Here is an 18,995-nt window from a genome sequence, read left to right as displayed (position 1 = left end):
ACTTCTATTATTCCCCCCCTTCCCCCCCCCCCTTTTTTTTTTTTTTTTCAATGCGGCAAGATCTGAATAGCCCTTTACTGTTTGGAAGATTAAATGGTCTCTCTTCTGACTCCACAATAGACATTCTTTATCAGCTTGGAACAACGCAAGACCCTGGAACAAAAGATAGGTAATGTTATTTGGATTGTCATGTGGAAGTGTATATGAAAGTAATCTGCTAAATAGTGGCTTGATGTTACTGCACAAAAGCAGACTTTTTGAAATCTGATTGTTACGAGATAGCGTGAAAGTGCAGAAATCTAAAGAAGCATTCCAGCTTTTCCTCATAGCTCTTTGCATTCTTTGCAGCAAATGCTGTCCCTCTTTTTTTGCTCTTATAAATGTGGTAAAACTTTTGTTGCAAAACTGACTTTTCTCTCAAATACTTAGAACTCGGATACCTGCTATGTTTTCTTTCTCTGTAGAAGGCGGCGGCTGTCCAAGATAAGTGTTTTTAATTCATTTTTTCCCTGTTAGTGATCTAAGTCTTGAAAAAATAGTTTGATCACTCTTGAACTTTGCTTCAAAGGAATAGATAAATATGTAAATCAGATTACAAAAAGATAGCGAGCTAATTTGTTTTTGAGTCTGTCTTTGACACTTTATGACGTATTATATCATCTTGCCTTCCAGAATTCAAGCATTGCTGAAATGGGTCAGCGATTCTGCAAGAGTTGCAGCTATGAAAAAAAGTGGCCGGGTCAGCTACATTTGTCCAAGTAGCTCAACAAGAGAGTATGGTCTTTTGATGCCATCTCCTTCCCATTTGCATTGCGTAGCAGCAATTTTGTGGCATAGTTATGAATTGCTTGTTGAATATGATTTACCAGCGTTGCTGGACAGAGAGCTCTTTGAGTAAGTAAAGCAAAGTTTTGCACCACAGGCTTCTTATAACTGAATTATTTTGTTCACTGAAATGGTATGACTTGGAGTGCACTCATTGTGAAATAGTAGTAGAAATTGTCATCCCTGAAGCTAATTGATAAAGTGAATACTTAAAGATATCTAAACAGGTAGTTTTGTAGTTCTAAACACAAAACTGCACTTCACGTATTCCAGGTATAATTGTGTTTAAAAACAAAAACAGCAGATCCATGTATATAATTGCAGATATGTGTAAGGTAAACTGCTGCATGTTTTTGTGGTTGTTTTGTTTTGTTTTTTTAAGGATAACTTTGGGCTGTTCTTGTTGAAATTGTTTGCAGTAATTTTCACTGTACCTATAAATCATGATCTTCATTAGTCTCCTGTTCTATAAGGTTCTATTATTTTATTACTCATGGTATCCATTATCTATAACTGATAGCTAAGAGCCAGGGGAGGAGGGGGATTGTTTCTTTGGAGTTGCCACTTTTGTTCCAGCCAGTCTGATTTGAAAGAAAAAAAGCACAAAATCTTGAGTGAATCTTGAACTATGAATTTGCTGGATGTTGCTGAATTCTAAAGAAAAGTTCATCCTAAACACCAAATGTATACTTTTAGTGACTCCAGATTGAAAATATATGAGCTAACATTCCTAATTTATGTTGCTTAACCATGTCTTCTGTTTAAAGAAAACAAAAGACAAGCCACATAGCTTTGTTTTATGTGTATTATAGAAAAATAGCTGTTAAATTTGTGTATCTAGTGAAGTGTCTTTCATTCGTACCATCAAATAAAATTCCAGTTAATGAAAGGAACTTTGATAGACTGTAATTTTTTTGTTGCCCTTAGGAAATGTTCATATTTTTCTGCTACTTTACTGTCTCTTTTAGGCATAGTCAAACATTCAAACACTGGGAAATGTACAAGTTACGGTTATTGGTACAAGCAAGTGGAGCTCTCGTATATGTGCAACATGATGGCCTTTAGATACATGACTACAAGCTAAACCTTTTCCAAAGACTTCAGTGATACTGTCATATAAATAATTGTTAATTCAAAATGAGCTTGTTCATTTTGGGAATCAACTTAAGGATTTTAAATTGCTGGTCAATTAGCCCTTTCAGCAATACATTTTAACAGAAATATATTTTCAGCATACATTCTAATGATTTTAGCTTTCAAAAAGGAAGAACTCTAATAAAAATAGACTTCCTAAAATGGATAGCCCATTTAGATTTATACTAATATAAAAGTGGGTTTCACAACTGAATTCCTGTCTTTTGGAGGAGAGTATGCTGTTTTCATCACAGGACAAAATGAAGGAATACCGATAAACTGTTTTACCTAGTTTGAACATGCATGTTGCAATATAGCCTGTTCCTCTATATCCTGCCAAATAAAACTATAATTCATATCAGCCAGCATCTGGAGCAAATTATAAAATATATTTTTAATAAATATAGATGAATTGTTGTCATACCCAAATATATGGGTAGATAATTCTTCTAATAAAAATAACTTCTCGTGTGTATTCTTCATCCTCTTTGATATTTTAACTTTTGAAACATTTTCATTGATTCTAGCTATAACTCCCAATTTCTCCTTCATGTGATATTTCATTTTTTTCTTGGATATATTTTCCCATCATACCCATTTTCCATTTCAATATTTCTGCTTTGTCTGATGGATACTAATTTATTCCTTAGTTTTTTTTTAATATCTACTTGGAAAAGAATCTTATTTTTCATAGAGCATGAACTTACCCGGAAAATTTTGGCAGAAGGATTGTGTGAATATATAGTTGGCAAAGAGTTTAAGTCTACCTTTATTATATGTGGACTTTGGGAAATTGTGACTATCTTCCCAAAGTTATGGGTCATTTGGTCACTGAGATGACTTTTTAATGTCTTCCTTGGAGAGTTTTTTTTGTCAGCTGTTCACTAGACTGGTGATAAAGCTAACTTTTGGTTAGACCCATGTTCTGTTTTAAACTCTTAGACTAAACATGGAATAACACTTCCATCCAGAAGAGGGAAGAACAATCCTTGTCTTCAAATGGGAATGTGATATATGATGATACATCCAAACTTATTTAAAAACCTAATATTGAAGTGGCACAAAGTGTGTGATCACCTCTGTATGTGAAGGTTAAGATAATGTAACTTATGTATGGTGTCAAGGTATTGTGAATGCAGTTCAGAAAACCGTGGGTTGTTTTTTTTAAATACTTCACCTACTCTGAACAAGTCTGTATGAAGAAATTACGATTTCACTATTTTAGAAATACCACTTACGAAATTTAAGCTGCATAATAGGAGCTAAATTAGTTTTTGCATTCATGTGCCTTGGATTAGCATTCAAGCAAATAGTGTTTGGATGGAAGTGAGTTCAAAGGTAGGTGGGATTTTTAGTATCGCTGAGGAACAATTCTGTTGTTAACTTGTGTCCTAAGTTCAGGTTGAGTAACGGTAGTGAGGGTAACGTCATTCAGCCAACAACATTATTGCTGCTTTCATTTTTTTGCAACATCTTCAGGTAGAACTCTAATAAAGCGAATTTTTAAAATTTTTGCAAACATGTTAAAATTCTTTCAGTTCTTACAAAGGATTAAAAGACCTTTATGTAAATGAGCATGTGTCTGCATGTGTGTGTGATCCTAGTAGCTGCGGCTTGGAGAGTTGAAAGCACAAAAAGGTTGCAGTTGGCTCAAAAATGCATAAATTATGTGACAACTGTCAAAAGACTGAAATCCTGTCTTTCATCTGCAGCATGCCAGAAAAGTCAGCTTACATCTATTTTAAATACAGTATGATGAAATTTAAACATAGAGTTGAGGAATGCCTGTTGTGTAATGAATGTCCTGCTGATACTGTGATCCAAAAGAGGCTTTCAAGCTCAGCACAGTGTGTTTTACAACAGCTTCTGCAATAGTTAAAGCATAAATGTGGAAAGGTGTTTTATGAACCAGTGAAGAAAAGGGAATATGAGCTGCAAACTATGTGTTGACATGATTTTCTGTCTTCTACAGGTCACTGTTTAACTGGTCCATGTCTCTTCCCTGCAACATGGTGTTGAAGAAAGCTGTTGATAGTTTGCTTTGCTCAATGTGCCACATCCACCCAAATTATTTTTCCTTACTCATGGGATGGATGGGTATTGCTCCTCCTCCAATGCAGTGTCAACACAGACTGTCCATGACTGATGACAGCAAAAAGCAGGACCTTAGTTCGTCTTTAACAGATGACTCTAAAAACGCACAAGCCCCTCTTGCACTAACAGAGTCTCACCTGGCTACTCTTGCTGCCTCATCTCAGTCTCCTGAAGCTATCAAGCAATTATTGGACTCAGGTTTGCCTTCACTGCTTGTAAGAAGTCTTGCTAGTTTTTGCTTTAACCATACTTCTAGCTCTGACTGCACTGCACAATCAATGGATATCACCCAGGACAGGCTCAGGAGGCATCATGCTCCACAGCACTTTAATAAAATGCCTATCACAGCAGACCTGGTTGCTCCTGTTCTCAGGTTTTTGACAGAAGTTGGCAATAGCCACATGATGAAGGATTGGTTGGGAGGCTCTGAAGTCAATCCATTGTGGACAGCACTTTTATTTTTGTTATGCCACTCTGGTGCTACTTCTGGAGGACACAATGTGACAGCACAACAGGCCAGTGCAAGATGTAGCTTGCTTTCTTCAACTGTAACAACAGGGTTGACCACTCAGCAGCGGACAGCAATTGAAAATGCAACAGTTGCTTTCTTCTTACAGTGCATCTCTTGCCATCCTAATAACCAGAGACTTATGGCACAGGTGAGAAAGAAAAACAAATAAAGTTTTAATTTCTTTATTAATAACTACATCCAACTTTCAATAATTTTACTTTTTTTAGCTTTCTTTAAAATAAATTTTTTTGTAAGCTGCCATTGACTGGAAAAGTTTTGTATTAAAATTGTTGGCTTGTTGGTCTGACTCTGAAAAGTATAAAAATATTTTGGCATGGCCATCCAGTCCTATGTATAGATTTGTATACCTCTTGATTTGGAGGAATAAACTTTAGACCATAATCCAAAATACTGTATTTAATTGGATAGGTCTAAACTCTTCTGAAATGGAATTTGAAAATCAAGCTTCATACACATCTTTAATATTAGTAACTTAAGGAGATTTCCTGGTAAATTTCTTTGTGCAACCATATACCCTGTGCAATCTGTGACCAGGGAAGTATGGGCTATTGCAGAATATGGCTTTGCATTTGGCATTCTAGTGCAAATTCAGCTGTTTTCCTCACATTTGTTAACCTTGTAGACCTAGTTGAATAAAAGTATAAATAAAAAAAGATTTTTCAACATTAAGAATGACCATGGCCTGGGAACAGGTAGACTTCAGTAAAAAATTCAGCACTGTTCTCTGTTAATGGCTACTAGTAATACTGCATTATGCAATGGAAAAGTTTTGCTTTAGGAATTTGAAAGCTATTTTTCTAAATACTCTATCTTCATAAAAAACTTCTATCGTTTTTTATCTTTTTGAGTAGTCTATGTATTTACAATTACTTTCATGCTGTAGTCAGTGTTTTGAACTTTTTTTGTAAAAAAACCTTACTTGCTGCTGCTATTTTCTTCAGTCGTGCTCATTTCTGATCTGGTTTGAATGATAACTGGAAGGTAGATCTTAGGCACTGCCTATTATGGCTGTTTAGAGCTATATTTTAGAGACCTAAATATAGAAATAGTTTAAATCTGATGTCATTTTGCATTCCCAGGTTCTCTGTGAATTGTTCCAGTCCTCTCCTCAGCGTGGGAACCTCCCAAACTCTGGAAATATTTCTGGATTTATTAGGAGGCTTTTTTTGCAGCTGATGCTAGAGGATGAGAAAGTGACTTTGTTTCTTCAGTCCCCATGTCCAGTAAGAATTTTTGATATCCGTATCATGAACATGGAATAAATTAGCCTTAAAATAAATAAATTTTAAAAATTGAGTATATTCAACTTTGAAATGTCAGACAGCAGCTTTTCCTACTGTACATGTTGCAGAATTTTGGAAAGGAATGTGTTGGTGAATTGTAACTCAGCATTTTAAGAGAAAATTTAAGGCACTGTTGTAAGACAAAGCCATCTTCTTGAAAACTTGTTTTCTTCTGAAAGAATTGACAACTGAAATTTATCTTATGGAAGACTTTTTAATAGTATTCTTATGCACTAGCAGCAAATATAGATACAAGTTCTAGTCCTTCCAGCAGTTCTTCGTTATCAGTTTTGTTAAAGAATAGTCTTAGTTCTGATGCTTCAAAATTAGCAGAGATCCTTCAGCATTAGCCAAAACACCACGAATAAATTTGAGTGACAAATACTTGAATTAATTTATAAAGCAGATGTATGCTTTTACGCTTCCACATGCTTCACCAGAACACAGAATTATAATTGACTGAATGAAGTGCTATGCTCTTAGTTGAAGGCTGTGAATAAAGAAATATAGGAAAAACAAGTTTCTGCTTTGGCTTCTGCTGTTCTTACTACATCTCAGAAGTACTACATGAGATATATGGCAGGGGAATTGCATCAGATAGTATAAAATGGAAAAGGAGGAACAAATAAAGTTTTAGCACAAACATTTAAATGCTTTGTTTTAACCTGGCTGAGATTAATTGTTAACATGGCCATCGGTAATGTGAAGGTAAAATCGATTTTCTAATAATTTGTTTTACATACAACAGATTTTTACAGAATGTTACTAGATATGCAAAAGAAGAAAAATTATCTTGAAAAGAAGTTGTCAGATAATTCAGTTTATCCTATTCAAAACGCCAGGAAACAGTCTGTCTGTTCTTACTGAGATGATGCCTCCTCTAACATCCAAAGAGAAACCCTAAAAATAATGTGGATGTGCAGCATCTACTTCTAGTATATCCAACAACATAACCTTTCAAAGATTTGATCCCCATTTTTTATCTCTTAAGTTCTTACCAAAACTGTATTTGAGAAGCTAAATTCTGATTGTCATTCAAGTATTAAATTTTTTTTTATAATACTGCACAACAATAAATTGGTCCTGTGTGTGAATATTAGTAAACAGTTCTCCTGATGACAGGAGGAAGGGGATAAGTGGCGCTCTCATTGCAGAAAGGTCTGTAAAAAGTTAGTGCAAGCAAAGAATGATACAAAATGTGAACAGAGCTCAGGCTAAAATATGTTAAAATATTTGAGATGTTTTAACTAGTAGTGACTTACTTATCCGTCATAATAGCAAAAAGTAGATATTAAATCTAGAATAAACTTCATCCTCAAGTCAGCAATAGAGAAATGACATCTTTCTCTACTCCCAAGTACATTGTGATTTCCTAATTTAATTTGAGAATTAAATTTTAATTTCATAAATAATTGCAAGTCTTGGGCACTCAATTTTTCTCTTATACACAGCTATGCAAAATAATTGGGTTTTTAAAAACAAATATGATATCACACTGTTTCTGCAGCTAAAAGTATTCTAGGCTTTCAAAGCAAAAGAATTAAAAAATTAAACTTGTCCTAATTTGATGCATTTTTACTGTATACCTCCAAAGTTGAAGGATATGTCAGTGTTCTTTTAGCACACAAAAGATTTAGCTTTATTTTGCTGAGGTGAGTTTTTAAGAACTTAGTGTTTTAACTTATTTCTGAATGTTAAAGTCATGTTAAATGTTGACTTTTTTTTTTCCTTTCAGCTGTACAAAGGTAGAATTAATGCTACTAGTCATGTAATTCAACACCCAATGTATGGAGCTGGACACAAATTTCGTACTCTTCACTTGCCTGTCTCAACAACTCTAGCAGAGGTTCTTGATCGTGTGTCAGGCAAGTTTGCAATAGTTCATGTTTTAAAGATACAGTTTCAAAAAAAAAACCAAACCCCAGAACCAAAAAACCTGCATAAACCAAGTGTGTCTAACATACATATTTGCAGTGTTCATTGGTAATTGCCGAATATGAAACAGTGATTTAAGTTGTAAGCTTTTGCATATGCCTTACATGTGGCATGTAAAATGCACTTTTACTAGTCAAATACTATTTTTTCCTTCTGTAAAACTGAGGTGGGGAAGGTGGGATATTTGGTTTGTTCTTTTTTTGCTTGGTTGGAGGTTTTTTTGGTTGGTTGCTTGGTTGAGGTTTTTGTGTTTGATTTTAGTGTTAATGTGTTCTCAAATCTCTCATGGGGTATTTGCAAGACCGTAAAAATGGTTCTGCAGATATCAGTCTTTAAAATGACCTGTCTTTCATCCAGTCACTTAAATATTTCCAAATTATGTCAGTTAAATATCCCAAAACTTAGAAGTTTATCTCAAGATAGAGATGAAACCATGTTGCTTTGAAAAGGACAATAATGAAGGCTACATCTAATTTCTGTGGATGTATATCTACCTATTTATATAAACATTTGAGTTTGCTTACTAAATGGAGATTGAAAGCCATCATTTACTTTTAGAGATTAACTTTAAAATTATATACAATGAGAGGATAATCTTAAGACATGAATTTGGTTTTTAAAGTTCAGTACTTTCAGTTATACTACTTGAATATATATGGAGAGATGAGCCCCTTTGTAGGAAACTCTGTTGACCAGGCCTCCACAGACCTTTTGACACCTGAATGGTAGATGTCTTAATCTTAAAATTAATCCCAGCTTGAATTTTAGTATTTATTTAATACTTTAGAAAATAGAACTATATGTTAAATATTAGGGTTAGTGATCTTTTTTTAAATTTAGTTAAAGAGTAGAATTCATACTAAAGGTGTCATGTCCATGCCAGAGCTCCCTAGGTAAAACCACGCAAGATGCAAGTTGATTCTCCCTGGGTAAGAAATAGAGCAAAATTTGTTAGGTCAAGTTACGTCAAAAATCAGTTTTAAGCATGTCTAATTTTAAAAAGGAAAAACAACCAACACTTCCTCTTTACTCTTAAGATGAGCTTCTCAAGTAATAGCAAAGAAAAGTCAAAGATGATTTTGCCATATTGCAGATGTGCACTGAAGTGTGTGCGCTTAGCTGCACACTCATCTGACTAGGTATTTGTGTTCTTATATGTAGATATATTTGTACATGTAATTTTTTGGAACTCAGTGTAGATCAACTTGTAATTTCTGAAGCAGATCTTCATGGAGTTCAGAGGAACTATTGCTTTTTTATATCTACTTAAAATCTTTACATTGAAATTATTAACACATTTATTAGGGTAATAAATACACTACCTAACAAGATGATAGAAGTACTATAATGGCATTTGGCAGAATACTAGACAGAACAAGATGTGCTTTGGAATTTTAATTAAAACATAGTGAATCCTAGAAAAATGCTCGAAGCTTATTTACCAGGGAATAGTTCACTATTTCTGATAGAATTCTGTATTCACTTACACAGAGTCATGTGTGGAATGTGACTGAGGTCTTTAGATCCTTGTGCAATGTATGGTCAGAATTACTGTAATGGGTGGGATAGTCACTGCATATGAAGTAGGGATCTGTTGTTGAGCAGTGACATAAACTGTACTGAATAGCTGCCTCGGTGTATTGCAGTCAACTTGATAGCCAGTGCTAATAGAGACTTGGGAGGGGAATGTGATGATGTGATATACTGTAACGTCTGTAATTGAAATTGATCAAATGCTGACTTTGTAGGGCACCATAAGTTTGGGTTTTGCTACAGAATTGTTACTCCTCAGCTTAACTCTTTTTTTAAATTGGTAGAATTAATTCTGGAGAAGTTTAGGTTCTCTTATGTTGCCATCCCTCATCTAGTGTGATTTCTGATTGTATTAAAAGCTTTGTGGTACTTGTATATCATTCCATGAAGTCCATGGTTAGGACATTGTAAAGAAGACTTGAATATATGAGGAGTAAACTCTGTGTTTGGGGTGAGAGGGAGAGAGAAGGGATGGACTCTGGGGCAGAAAGAAAGAAAGGACTGCCACCACTGCAACAATAGGAAGTTGTGAAGGTCCTGTGTCGGAGTCTGTCCCTTGGGTTAACTTCCTTTTTCTTAACTATGCTGTTAATTTCTCAAATCAATCATGTCGTACTTTCTGCAAAAATAAATCACAATAAACATGTTCATTTCATACATTTTTCCCAGCCTTTAAAAAAAAAAGGGGGGGGGGGGTCAAAAATCATTGCTAAATCTGCTTCTCACGTCCCTTCACCATAGGAGGAAAATGTGCAGTATCACTGCAGGTAGGATTGTCTAGGATGGGTACCAGTTGTTTTGTATTTCAGCTGGGGGGGTGGGGTGGTGCAGTTTCACATTGTGTATCTTCTTTTGTGTGTGTGCAGTTTCACACTCTGTATCTTCTTTTGGTCTGCACTACTGTCCAACACAGACATAACCAATGTCTTCAGGCACAAATCATAATTTATTTCCAAGCAGTCAGACCATATCTCTTCCAGCACCTCACTCACCAGTGATACACAGTTAAAGGTAGCTGGACGGTACTTCTAGGTCTTGAGTCTGTGGTTGTAGCTTAAGGCTGCTGTAGCTATGTGGAAACAAGTTACTACTCAGAAGCAATTAGAGAATTATTTGGCCATTTTGGTGCCAGTGCTGTGTATTACAAGGTGTGAAACGATCCATTGTCACCAGTCATCAATAATGTAATAGTTGCTTGCTGATATTTGTGATCTACACTAATGATTGAACCAAAACAGTTGAACTGCAGTAATCTAATGTTCAGCAAACAACACGAGTTTTGGAGGTGTGATGTACTTCAGGCATCCTCCAATTTCAAAGGAACGGTCATACTTGCCAGTTCTGAAATCGGGTCAGTATATAACACTAGATACCTAGGCCTAAATACAACAATTTATTTAAATAAGTCTGCAGGTGTCCTTAAAAAGAGTTTTGGAATTTTTTTTGTTTCTTTGTTGTTTTGTTGGGTTTTTTTGGTGTTTTGGTTTGTGTTTGGGGCGGGGTTGGGGGGAGTTTCATGAGTACACTTGACTCATCAGGTAATGGTTTTAAACTGTTATGGTTTTAAATTGTCAGAAGACAGAGGGGACTAGAATTATTGTAATACCTTAATTCATAGATATTTACAAGACTACTGCTGCTTGGAATGGAACTCTAAGCCCTTAAAATAGCTGAGAATAGCCCCTTGTTAACAGCCTAGAAACTGTAATAAAATCAACTTGGTATCTTGAAATGCTTTTCTCTCCTCTTTTTTTTTTTTTTTCTTCTCCCCTGAATAGATACACCCAGTATTACAGCTAAGCTAATTAATGAACAGAAGGAAGACAAAGAAAAAAAGAACTATGAAGAGAAAGAAAAAGTTAAAGCAGAAAATGGATTTCAGGACAATTATAGTGTTGTTGTTGCTTCTGGTATGTCTTTTTCTTCCACCTTCTGAAAAAAGGATCTTTCTGATGGTAAAAGGGGGGGGGGGAGGAATATCTACCAACAATTCTTTTTATGATTAATTAGGTTAGAAAAATTGTAGTGCCCAGTTAATCTAACTGGCTGTTAGGCAGCAGAGATTGGTTCCTGGTAGAACTGCTGTCTCTAGCAGATTATATACTTTGACAAATTTGTACCTAAATGTGTGTGTCAGTGATATGTTGTGGATGCTGTTGCTAGTGCATTTTGCAAGATTTTGTAGAGACACACCTGGAGCTTGGATTTCATGGCAATATATTAGTATTTGTGTACTATTACTGTGGTATGGGTATTACTACCTCTACCTTTTTGCAGTGGCTGGTGCATCAGAGTTTTACTTACGCAATATGCTTTGGAAATAAAAGAATCCATATGCTCTGCGTAACAACTGGTGGTACTCTGCTAAAAACTGTCAGATGGAAACGTAAGCATAAAACCATGTTGTTCCACTTAGCAACCACAAATACAGGATTTTCTTACAAAGCATTCACCTAAAAACTAACGTGAAGATTCTTCTGAAATCATCCATGTAAACCCTTTTCCTCCAAAACTACTATGGAGGTTATAGATTGAACACAGTAATTTTGCAGTGACATGAGAAGATTACAGTTCAGATGATGGCTGTAGAGATCATTAGTCTTTCCGTTTGAAGTTCTGGTGCGTGTGAGAGAGAGATTAATGAACTTCAGACTACTCTTTTCCTATCTAGCTTTCTGCCTTCATTGAGGTACCTCAATTTCATTTACACTTCATGAAGCATGAAGAAGAGATGCTGATTTCCTTTGACTTCTGGCACCAATATTTCTTAAGCTTTTTATTTCAGGTTTTTAGATGTAGATATAACTCTAAACTCAAGTGTTGAATAGGGCAGCAGTTTCATGGATCTTGGTATATATTTAAGGCAACACAGCTGGTGTTAATTACAGCATCTTTATCTGGAAGGATATTTGCAGTGGGTGCCACTTGAACAGGATAAATGTGTTTTGGTAATATGTAAAATAATAATAGGTCCAAGTGAAGGGTTAAAACATGAGTAAAGAATCTAGGAAGAAAGAAAAAAAAATATGCCAGGCTTGAAGATAGGGCACAGCATAGTCAGCCATGTCTCATCCCAGTTGCATCTCTGATCATACAGCCTGATACAGCCCATTCCCTGTTTAGAAAGAAGCAGACTTAAGTTTTTGCTTCTTTTTGTTTGTATTTTTTCCACTTAAGTAAAAGAGTTTAAATGTAAACTTACTTCATTTGCATTTGTTTTTACTACCTGCTTGTGAAATCTTTTCTTCTTTTGTCTTTATCTTTTCATATATTCTGGGGGTTTGTTAGTGTCGTCAGAGCTTCATGCAGCCAGTATTTAACTTGTTTGCTATTGGTAAAATTAATAGAGAGTAGAGGTGGTATTTGGAACCTGATCTTCCTGAGACAAGCTGGTTTAGTGTACTGAGGTTATTGGAGAACGTGTTGTGTATTATAGCTGCTCCTGCTGATCAGCTGAAACCAGAATGTATTACAGCATTTCAGGTGTGGATGTTGTTAGTTTTGCAGCTGCTCTTGGCTAAGCTAAGGCAGTCATTGTATGTGTCTTTCTATCTTGACCTGCTGGCTTTTTCACTTGGTCTGTCACCTGCATAGAAGACTACATGACAGTAGTATAATTTCGCTGTACCTTAAGTCAACTTAAGCTGTCCCCAAAAATGGCAGTCTTGCTATATAAGCTCAGTAAGCTTTTATGTACCTATTCTGTCTTTTAATTTTCATGCAGTGCTTACTTTAAATGTTTTGACCTAGGCAACTTAAAAGCATGTTTAAAGACTCCTTTCATCACGTGTGGTACTGTCAGTACTGCAGCTGAAGTCACCTATGTAGGCCAAACAAGTGGTTGTCATCTATAGTCTGTGCTGAAATGTCTGTCAATTTAGAAATTTTTGCCTTTCTTGCTCTCAGTTGAAAAAACCAACCTAAAAAAGTTTTACTGCAGGGCCCATTGCTAGACAGGATCTTTAACCGAGTTTAAGAGCAGAATCAGAATAGCTTTTGCTTTTTTTTATGGATGATATGATCTAATACGGTTATGGTTTAGTTTATGTTTGGAGTTCAGGAGGATGCACAGCCTTGTAACTGTAAAAATACCGGGATTATATCCAAATACATTTTATACATGAATGCTATTCTGATATTTAATTAGCCAGTGCTGAAAAATTCTACTTTTTTTGCTATCATTGAAGGTATTGAGTACATTGCATCTTGGCTAACTGAAGTTATTAAATACTAGAATGACTTTGCACTTCTGTACTAGGTTTGAAATCTCAATCAAAAAGAGCTGTTTCATCCACCCCTCCACGTCCACCGTCAAGGCGAGGAAGAGTGATGGCGGATAAAGTAGGTACCTCTGCCTCAGGAGGAGAATCTGCCAGCAAGACCATTAGTGTTCCAGTTTTTCATCTATACCATAAGCTTCTACCAGGTAACTTTAATAACTGGTTTTAAACTTCAAAATTTTGGGCTTTTTCAGTGGCTGATACATCTTCAGAAAATAGATGTGATGCTAATGGACATCTTTATCTTTTGATTGAGCATTTTGAACTGTAGAGCCCTTCTGGGTTAGTAACAGCTTTCAAGTGGAAGTGGAGCATTATAACGTCATAGTGGCTCAACAAAAGTAACAATTATGCTGATCTTCCTTGAAGTTTAGTTCCTTGTTCCTAAACAAAATCACAAAAACATTTCCACTTTCACTCAGAAATAAAAGGGCAGTAGGTTTGTAGGGTGACTCACATTTTCGTTCACCTGCAAGGCAGAACGGAACTGGTATTCATGCCCTGTTATTTCATGTTCTGAGTGGGCAGCCAGCTTGCATTGTTCTCTGGAAGGTTGATTTGCCAGTTCAGGAATGTTCTTGAATTGCATAATATTTGTGTTTTCAAAACCAGCATGTCTTGAGCAGTTAGTCCTGTTTTACATATAGCAGGTATGTATTCGCATTTTATCAGCTACCTGGACAAAGCTGGTGGCAGTGTTGTAGCTGGGGCATAGAGAGAGATTGGTGTGACTGAAATTCTTAACCTTAGATAAAGGACAGGAACGTAGGTGAAACACTTTAATATTATGCAGAAGAGCTTCTTATCTCTTTTATAGTACAAAAACAAGGAACCAGCTAGTGGAATTAGGTGGTAAACTGAAGTCATTTTCACCTAATAAAAAACTAAATTTTCAACTTAGTACAGAATTATTGGCTTTGAGGCTGTCCTCTGGCAATTATTAGAGGGGTCATATACTTGGATTAAAATATCTAAAATTGATACAGTTAATGTTGCTATTTTGGAGAGGAGATCAAAACTCAGTGCCTGTTTTCAGTATCTACCTGGTAAAGTTTGACTGTCTACTAATGGTAATGTAGACCATTCTGTATTTGTGATCATGTCGATCACGTCTTGCGCAACAGCCAGTTGTTACAAAAAAAGAAGCCATGGAAAGCAGAATTAGTGATTAAAAAAAGGGCAGAAAACTTACTTGCACGATGGCAAGACATTTTTAATTTTCATTTCTTAAGACAACGTCTTCCACTGAAGAAACAGGTTGCTACTAAAGACCTTAATGGAACTTGTATTAAGTACAGTCAAGATGAAATGGGCATGCTAAGTGTATTGTATGATCCAGATCTAAAACATTTCACTTCATGTGTAAGTCTATTTGTTATCAAGAAACATTGTTCTGCCTTGAGAGTAACTTGTAATTTCAGGGAAGAACATATTCTTTGTAAACAACAGAGTGGCCAAAATCTTGATTTGAGTAATCAGTTTGGGCTGTACTGCATGTGCATTTCAAGTCTGCATTTCTGCTGAGAAAAGTATTCCTGGCAGCACCATTCATTTTTTTCTTGCCAAGTTGTGTCCCAACACAAGAGTAGTGAGCTAATAGGACTGAAAAAGAATTGCAGGTTTCTTTGTTTCCCACTTTTTTCTGTTTCAGCCATTTTACGTTATGGTCACACACCTTTATGCCACCACAATTCAAGGGTGATGCAGGGGTGGGGTTTAATAGCAGGGGACAGGCATTACCTGCTTAAAATGCGCATCAAATTACAGCCTTAACCATTTGTTAAATATGCCAAGTGCTTGGGCTCTCAGTGCAGAGCTGCCTTAGGGAATGTTGGCATAGTCCTTTGATGGTTGGTTCCAAACTGATGGGGCCCCTTTTCCCAAGAGAACAAATGGTAAAATTAAGGCCTTGGTTTGGAGCCAGATAATATTTAGTCTACTTGGCATCTGTGGTTACAAGTAATGAACAGCACCTGGACATGTATGTTAAAATAACCCAATCATAATTTTCCTCTCTGACTCAATGCCATTGTTGTTTAGGCCAACCATTACCAGCTGAAATGACACTTGCCCAGCTTCTGACTCTGCTGTATGACCGTAAACTCCCTCAAGGATACCGATCAATAGATTTGACAGTTAAGCTTGGTTCCAAAGTCATCTCAGATCCAAGCTTATCAAAAACAGACTCATTTAAACGTCTTCACACAGAAAAAGGTGAGTATTCTTACTTTTTTGGTATCTTCCTTTTTAAAATGCTTTTATTTTGGACAAAAAAATGGTTTTGATTTTCTTGGTAAGAAAACAGCAGTTTTCTGTATTTTCTTGGATGATGTTCCTGAGCCATCCTGTACAAGACAAGTGCGAAACTTTGTGAAAAAGAACAAATTCATTGCCTGTCTTTAGATTGTATCTATAATATGCACCAATATGGTTGTTCTGGTTTTACTTTTCTTTCTTCATCGTAGTGTTGTACATTATATGATTATATGATTGTATAGATATTGTGTATTTTATTTCTTGATTTGTATACTGGTTCTCTGTAGTAAGTGTGCTGATAACCAGGGCAGATTAAGTAATGCAGGAACTGTTTGAAACCATGTGAGTTATAGAAGCCTGTGAAATTTTTTATTGCAGCAACCTGGGTATTTAAAGGCTTCTTAGAAAATGGGAATTTTTCTCAAGCCCATCTAAGCCAGTCTTGTAACTCTAGCTTTTAAAACCATTATTTTTAACATTTTCTAATATGGTCTGGTTTTTGCTAATGTTTTTTCTAATTGCTTGCTATCTACTTACTTGTAGTGCTGGGGAAGGGGGAAGAAGGAGCTGTACCCCAGGGATCTGTTTTGAAATATTTTGATATCATTCCTTCAGGGAAGGACTTAGAGGAATGGGACCTTGAAATTAAGCTAAGGGGATCTGCTGACACAGCATGGAATTACAAAGTTAATCATTCTGCTGTTTTAAGACAGGGGCTTCTTTTAAAAATTGTTCACTTGATAGATCAGTCTCTTACTAGAAAAGATAAGAAACAGAAGAGTTGAAAAAAAAAATCTATTTTCTTGCTATCTGGTCTGAGCTAAGTATTTAATGACTCCATGTAATGGCTGGATATACAGATCTCTCACACTCTTGAAAGGCCTTTCTCTTTCAAATAATTTTGTTTTGTTTTGCTGTTTATTTAAATTCTCAAGCTACAATAAATATTTTTCAATTTGAATAAAACTCAAAAATCATTAGAGGAGGTTCAGTTTAGTAGTAGAGTTGCATATGAAAACATGAAGGTCCTCTTTCAGCTTTTATTAAGTTCCTAGGCTTTTTTTTTAAACTTCAGACTAATACTTTTGAAAATTTGACTTTGTCATTACAAATCCATTGATCTGTGGTTCTATACAGCAAAATTAGTTACATTCAGATGTCTCACAGTCACCACTCATCAGTTATGAAGGTTAGTGCTACTGCTTTTTCATGACTAGTTTTTTATATCTATAGAAATCATTCTTACATATCTGTATTTTCTTGCTTGCCACTTAAAGCAGACTTTTTCTTGACACCATCTGTACTGGATAGATTTTATAACTTCACATGGTGTCTCTAGTGCTGCATTTACTACTACTATACTTGAGGAAAAGTGTCATTTATTTGTATTTTCTTCTGTGTGCTTCAATGCCTTTGTTTGAGATCAGCAGTTTTCCACAGCTGAAGTGCATGACTTCACTGAAAACTTGCAGAACATTCATGGAGGTGAAATGGTTTTAAATTGGGTTATAAGAAGATTAACTAAAGCAAGTACTGGAGAAGTATACTTAAGTGTAACTCCTTGCAACAATATTTAAGATGTGGAAGGAATAGCATTATATTTGCACTCATAATAAAAGATCTGCCTATACCCTTACTCACTGATGACGTATTTTTCAAGTGTCTTTTGCAGAGAAGCATTTGGCCTTAGTGATCTTTCTGTGCGTTGTGAATATCTGTGTGTGTCTATTTTCTTGTTTTCCTTCTTTGGGGAAGGCTTACAGCTTTTTACACTGCAAAACAGTGTAAAACAAAAGGGTGAGTCTTCCTTAAAAATCTTTATTTTAAAATTTTCCTTATCAAGGAGATCTAACCTTTCTTGTGGTCTGATCAATTCACATCATTGCAAGCAATGGAATTGTAAATTATGTTCAGCCTAGCGTGGTGGAATTCTTCACGTCTGACAGAAGGTGGTCCCTTGCTGAGACCAGCATGTTTGCAGACATACTCACCTACTGTCTGTCGTGATAGCAAAAACTTCCACAGAGGTGGTTTCTGCCTGTATCCTTAAGAACAGTAGACATCAAAGCTGTGTGTACCAAAAGTGCTATATTTGGGCTCTTTCTTACAAAGATTATCCTGCTTTGGAAGTGTGTGTGACCTTTTCTATTTCTCATAGTCCGTCAGGTTGAATTAGGGTGAACTGATGTACATACTCCTGTATACCCCTGATTTAATTTCTCTTACCTCTGTGGTTTTTGTAGAGCATGCAGATTTACTGGGACCTTGCCCTGAAGATGAAGCCATCAGTCCTGGGGAGGAGTGTATGGATGCAGTTCTAGATGAATCGCTTCTTGAAACCTGTCCCATTCAGTCTCCACTGCAAGTTTTTGCAGGAATGGGTGGATTGGCCCTTATTGCAGAGAGACTCCCTATGCTTTATCCTGACGTAATTCAGCAAGTAAGTGAAAAAATCAGTGTAGAAAAACATGCTATGAGTGTTTTGTTAGTTTAAGGACAGTACTTTCCTCATATTTCTCTATGTTCTGTTTGACATCTCAGTTATGTGGGGAAGCTGCTTTAAAATAGGCGAGTGCATAACTCCACAGCCCAGTCCAGCTATACATGCTGCTTCCCTACACATGTTACAGTCTGCTTGAGTAGCCATGTCCTTGTGGAACAAATGCATGAATTCAGTGTTCCTGCTTGCCTTGCTTCCATTAATTCATAAAATATCTTGGAGGGTGCAGTAACGTAAAGTTGCTGATGTACTATAAAGCCATACTTGCTTATCATTTAATTGCTCATGTAAATGTACCCTCAGCGATTTTTTTTTTTATGGTTAAGTGAAATTCAGTTCTCAAAGCAGATTATGTAATTTTATTTTAGATTTATTATTATAAATAATAAATAACTGCATAATCTTAATTATATTTATATTAATAAATATCTAAAATAAAATCATATAATAAATAATAATATGTATGTTATTTATTTATTTATATACTTATTATAATTATGTATAGAATTTCTCTGGAGGCACTGATAGGCATTTCAAAAGTGTCAATAGAGGCATTAGCGTGAAATTACACCTTTGGCTGCTGTTCTAGGTACACAGTCTTTATTAAAAAGGAAAAAAATAAC

The 18,995-nt window shown here is 35.7% G+C and overlaps 1 protein-coding gene across 13 annotated transcripts in view; it reads left to right on the top strand.

Annotated features, from left to right (window-relative positions):
* BIRC6 (baculoviral IAP repeat containing 6) overlaps positions 1–18,995 on the top strand; it is a 195,149-nt gene that overhangs the window by 111,488 nt on the left and 64,666 nt on the right. For all 13 annotated transcript variants that reach the window (XM_030035311.2, XM_030035310.2, XM_041128485.1 and 10 more), the window contains 9 exons: positions 61–169; positions 673–894; positions 3,932–4,712; positions 5,665–5,808; positions 7,604–7,733; positions 11,115–11,246; positions 13,595–13,762; positions 15,657–15,830; positions 18,116–18,312. In XM_030035311.2, coding sequence (XP_029891171.1) covers positions 61–169; positions 673–894; positions 3,932–4,712; positions 5,665–5,808; positions 7,604–7,733; positions 11,115–11,246; positions 13,595–13,762; positions 15,657–15,830; positions 18,116–18,312 — 2,057 coding nt within the window. The remainder of the gene's footprint in view (positions 1–60; positions 170–672; positions 895–3,931; positions 4,713–5,664; positions 5,809–7,603; positions 7,734–11,114; positions 11,247–13,594; positions 13,763–15,656; positions 15,831–18,115; positions 18,313–18,995) is intronic.

This window comes from Aquila chrysaetos, chromosome 13, assembly GCF_900496995.4.
Source record: "Aquila chrysaetos chrysaetos chromosome 13, bAquChr1.4, whole genome shotgun sequence".
NCBI lineage: Eukaryota > Metazoa > Chordata > Aves > Accipitriformes > Accipitridae > Aquila > Aquila chrysaetos.
The sequence above is the reverse complement of the archived record's forward strand: the minus strand, read 5'-3'. Positions and strand labels throughout refer to the sequence as shown.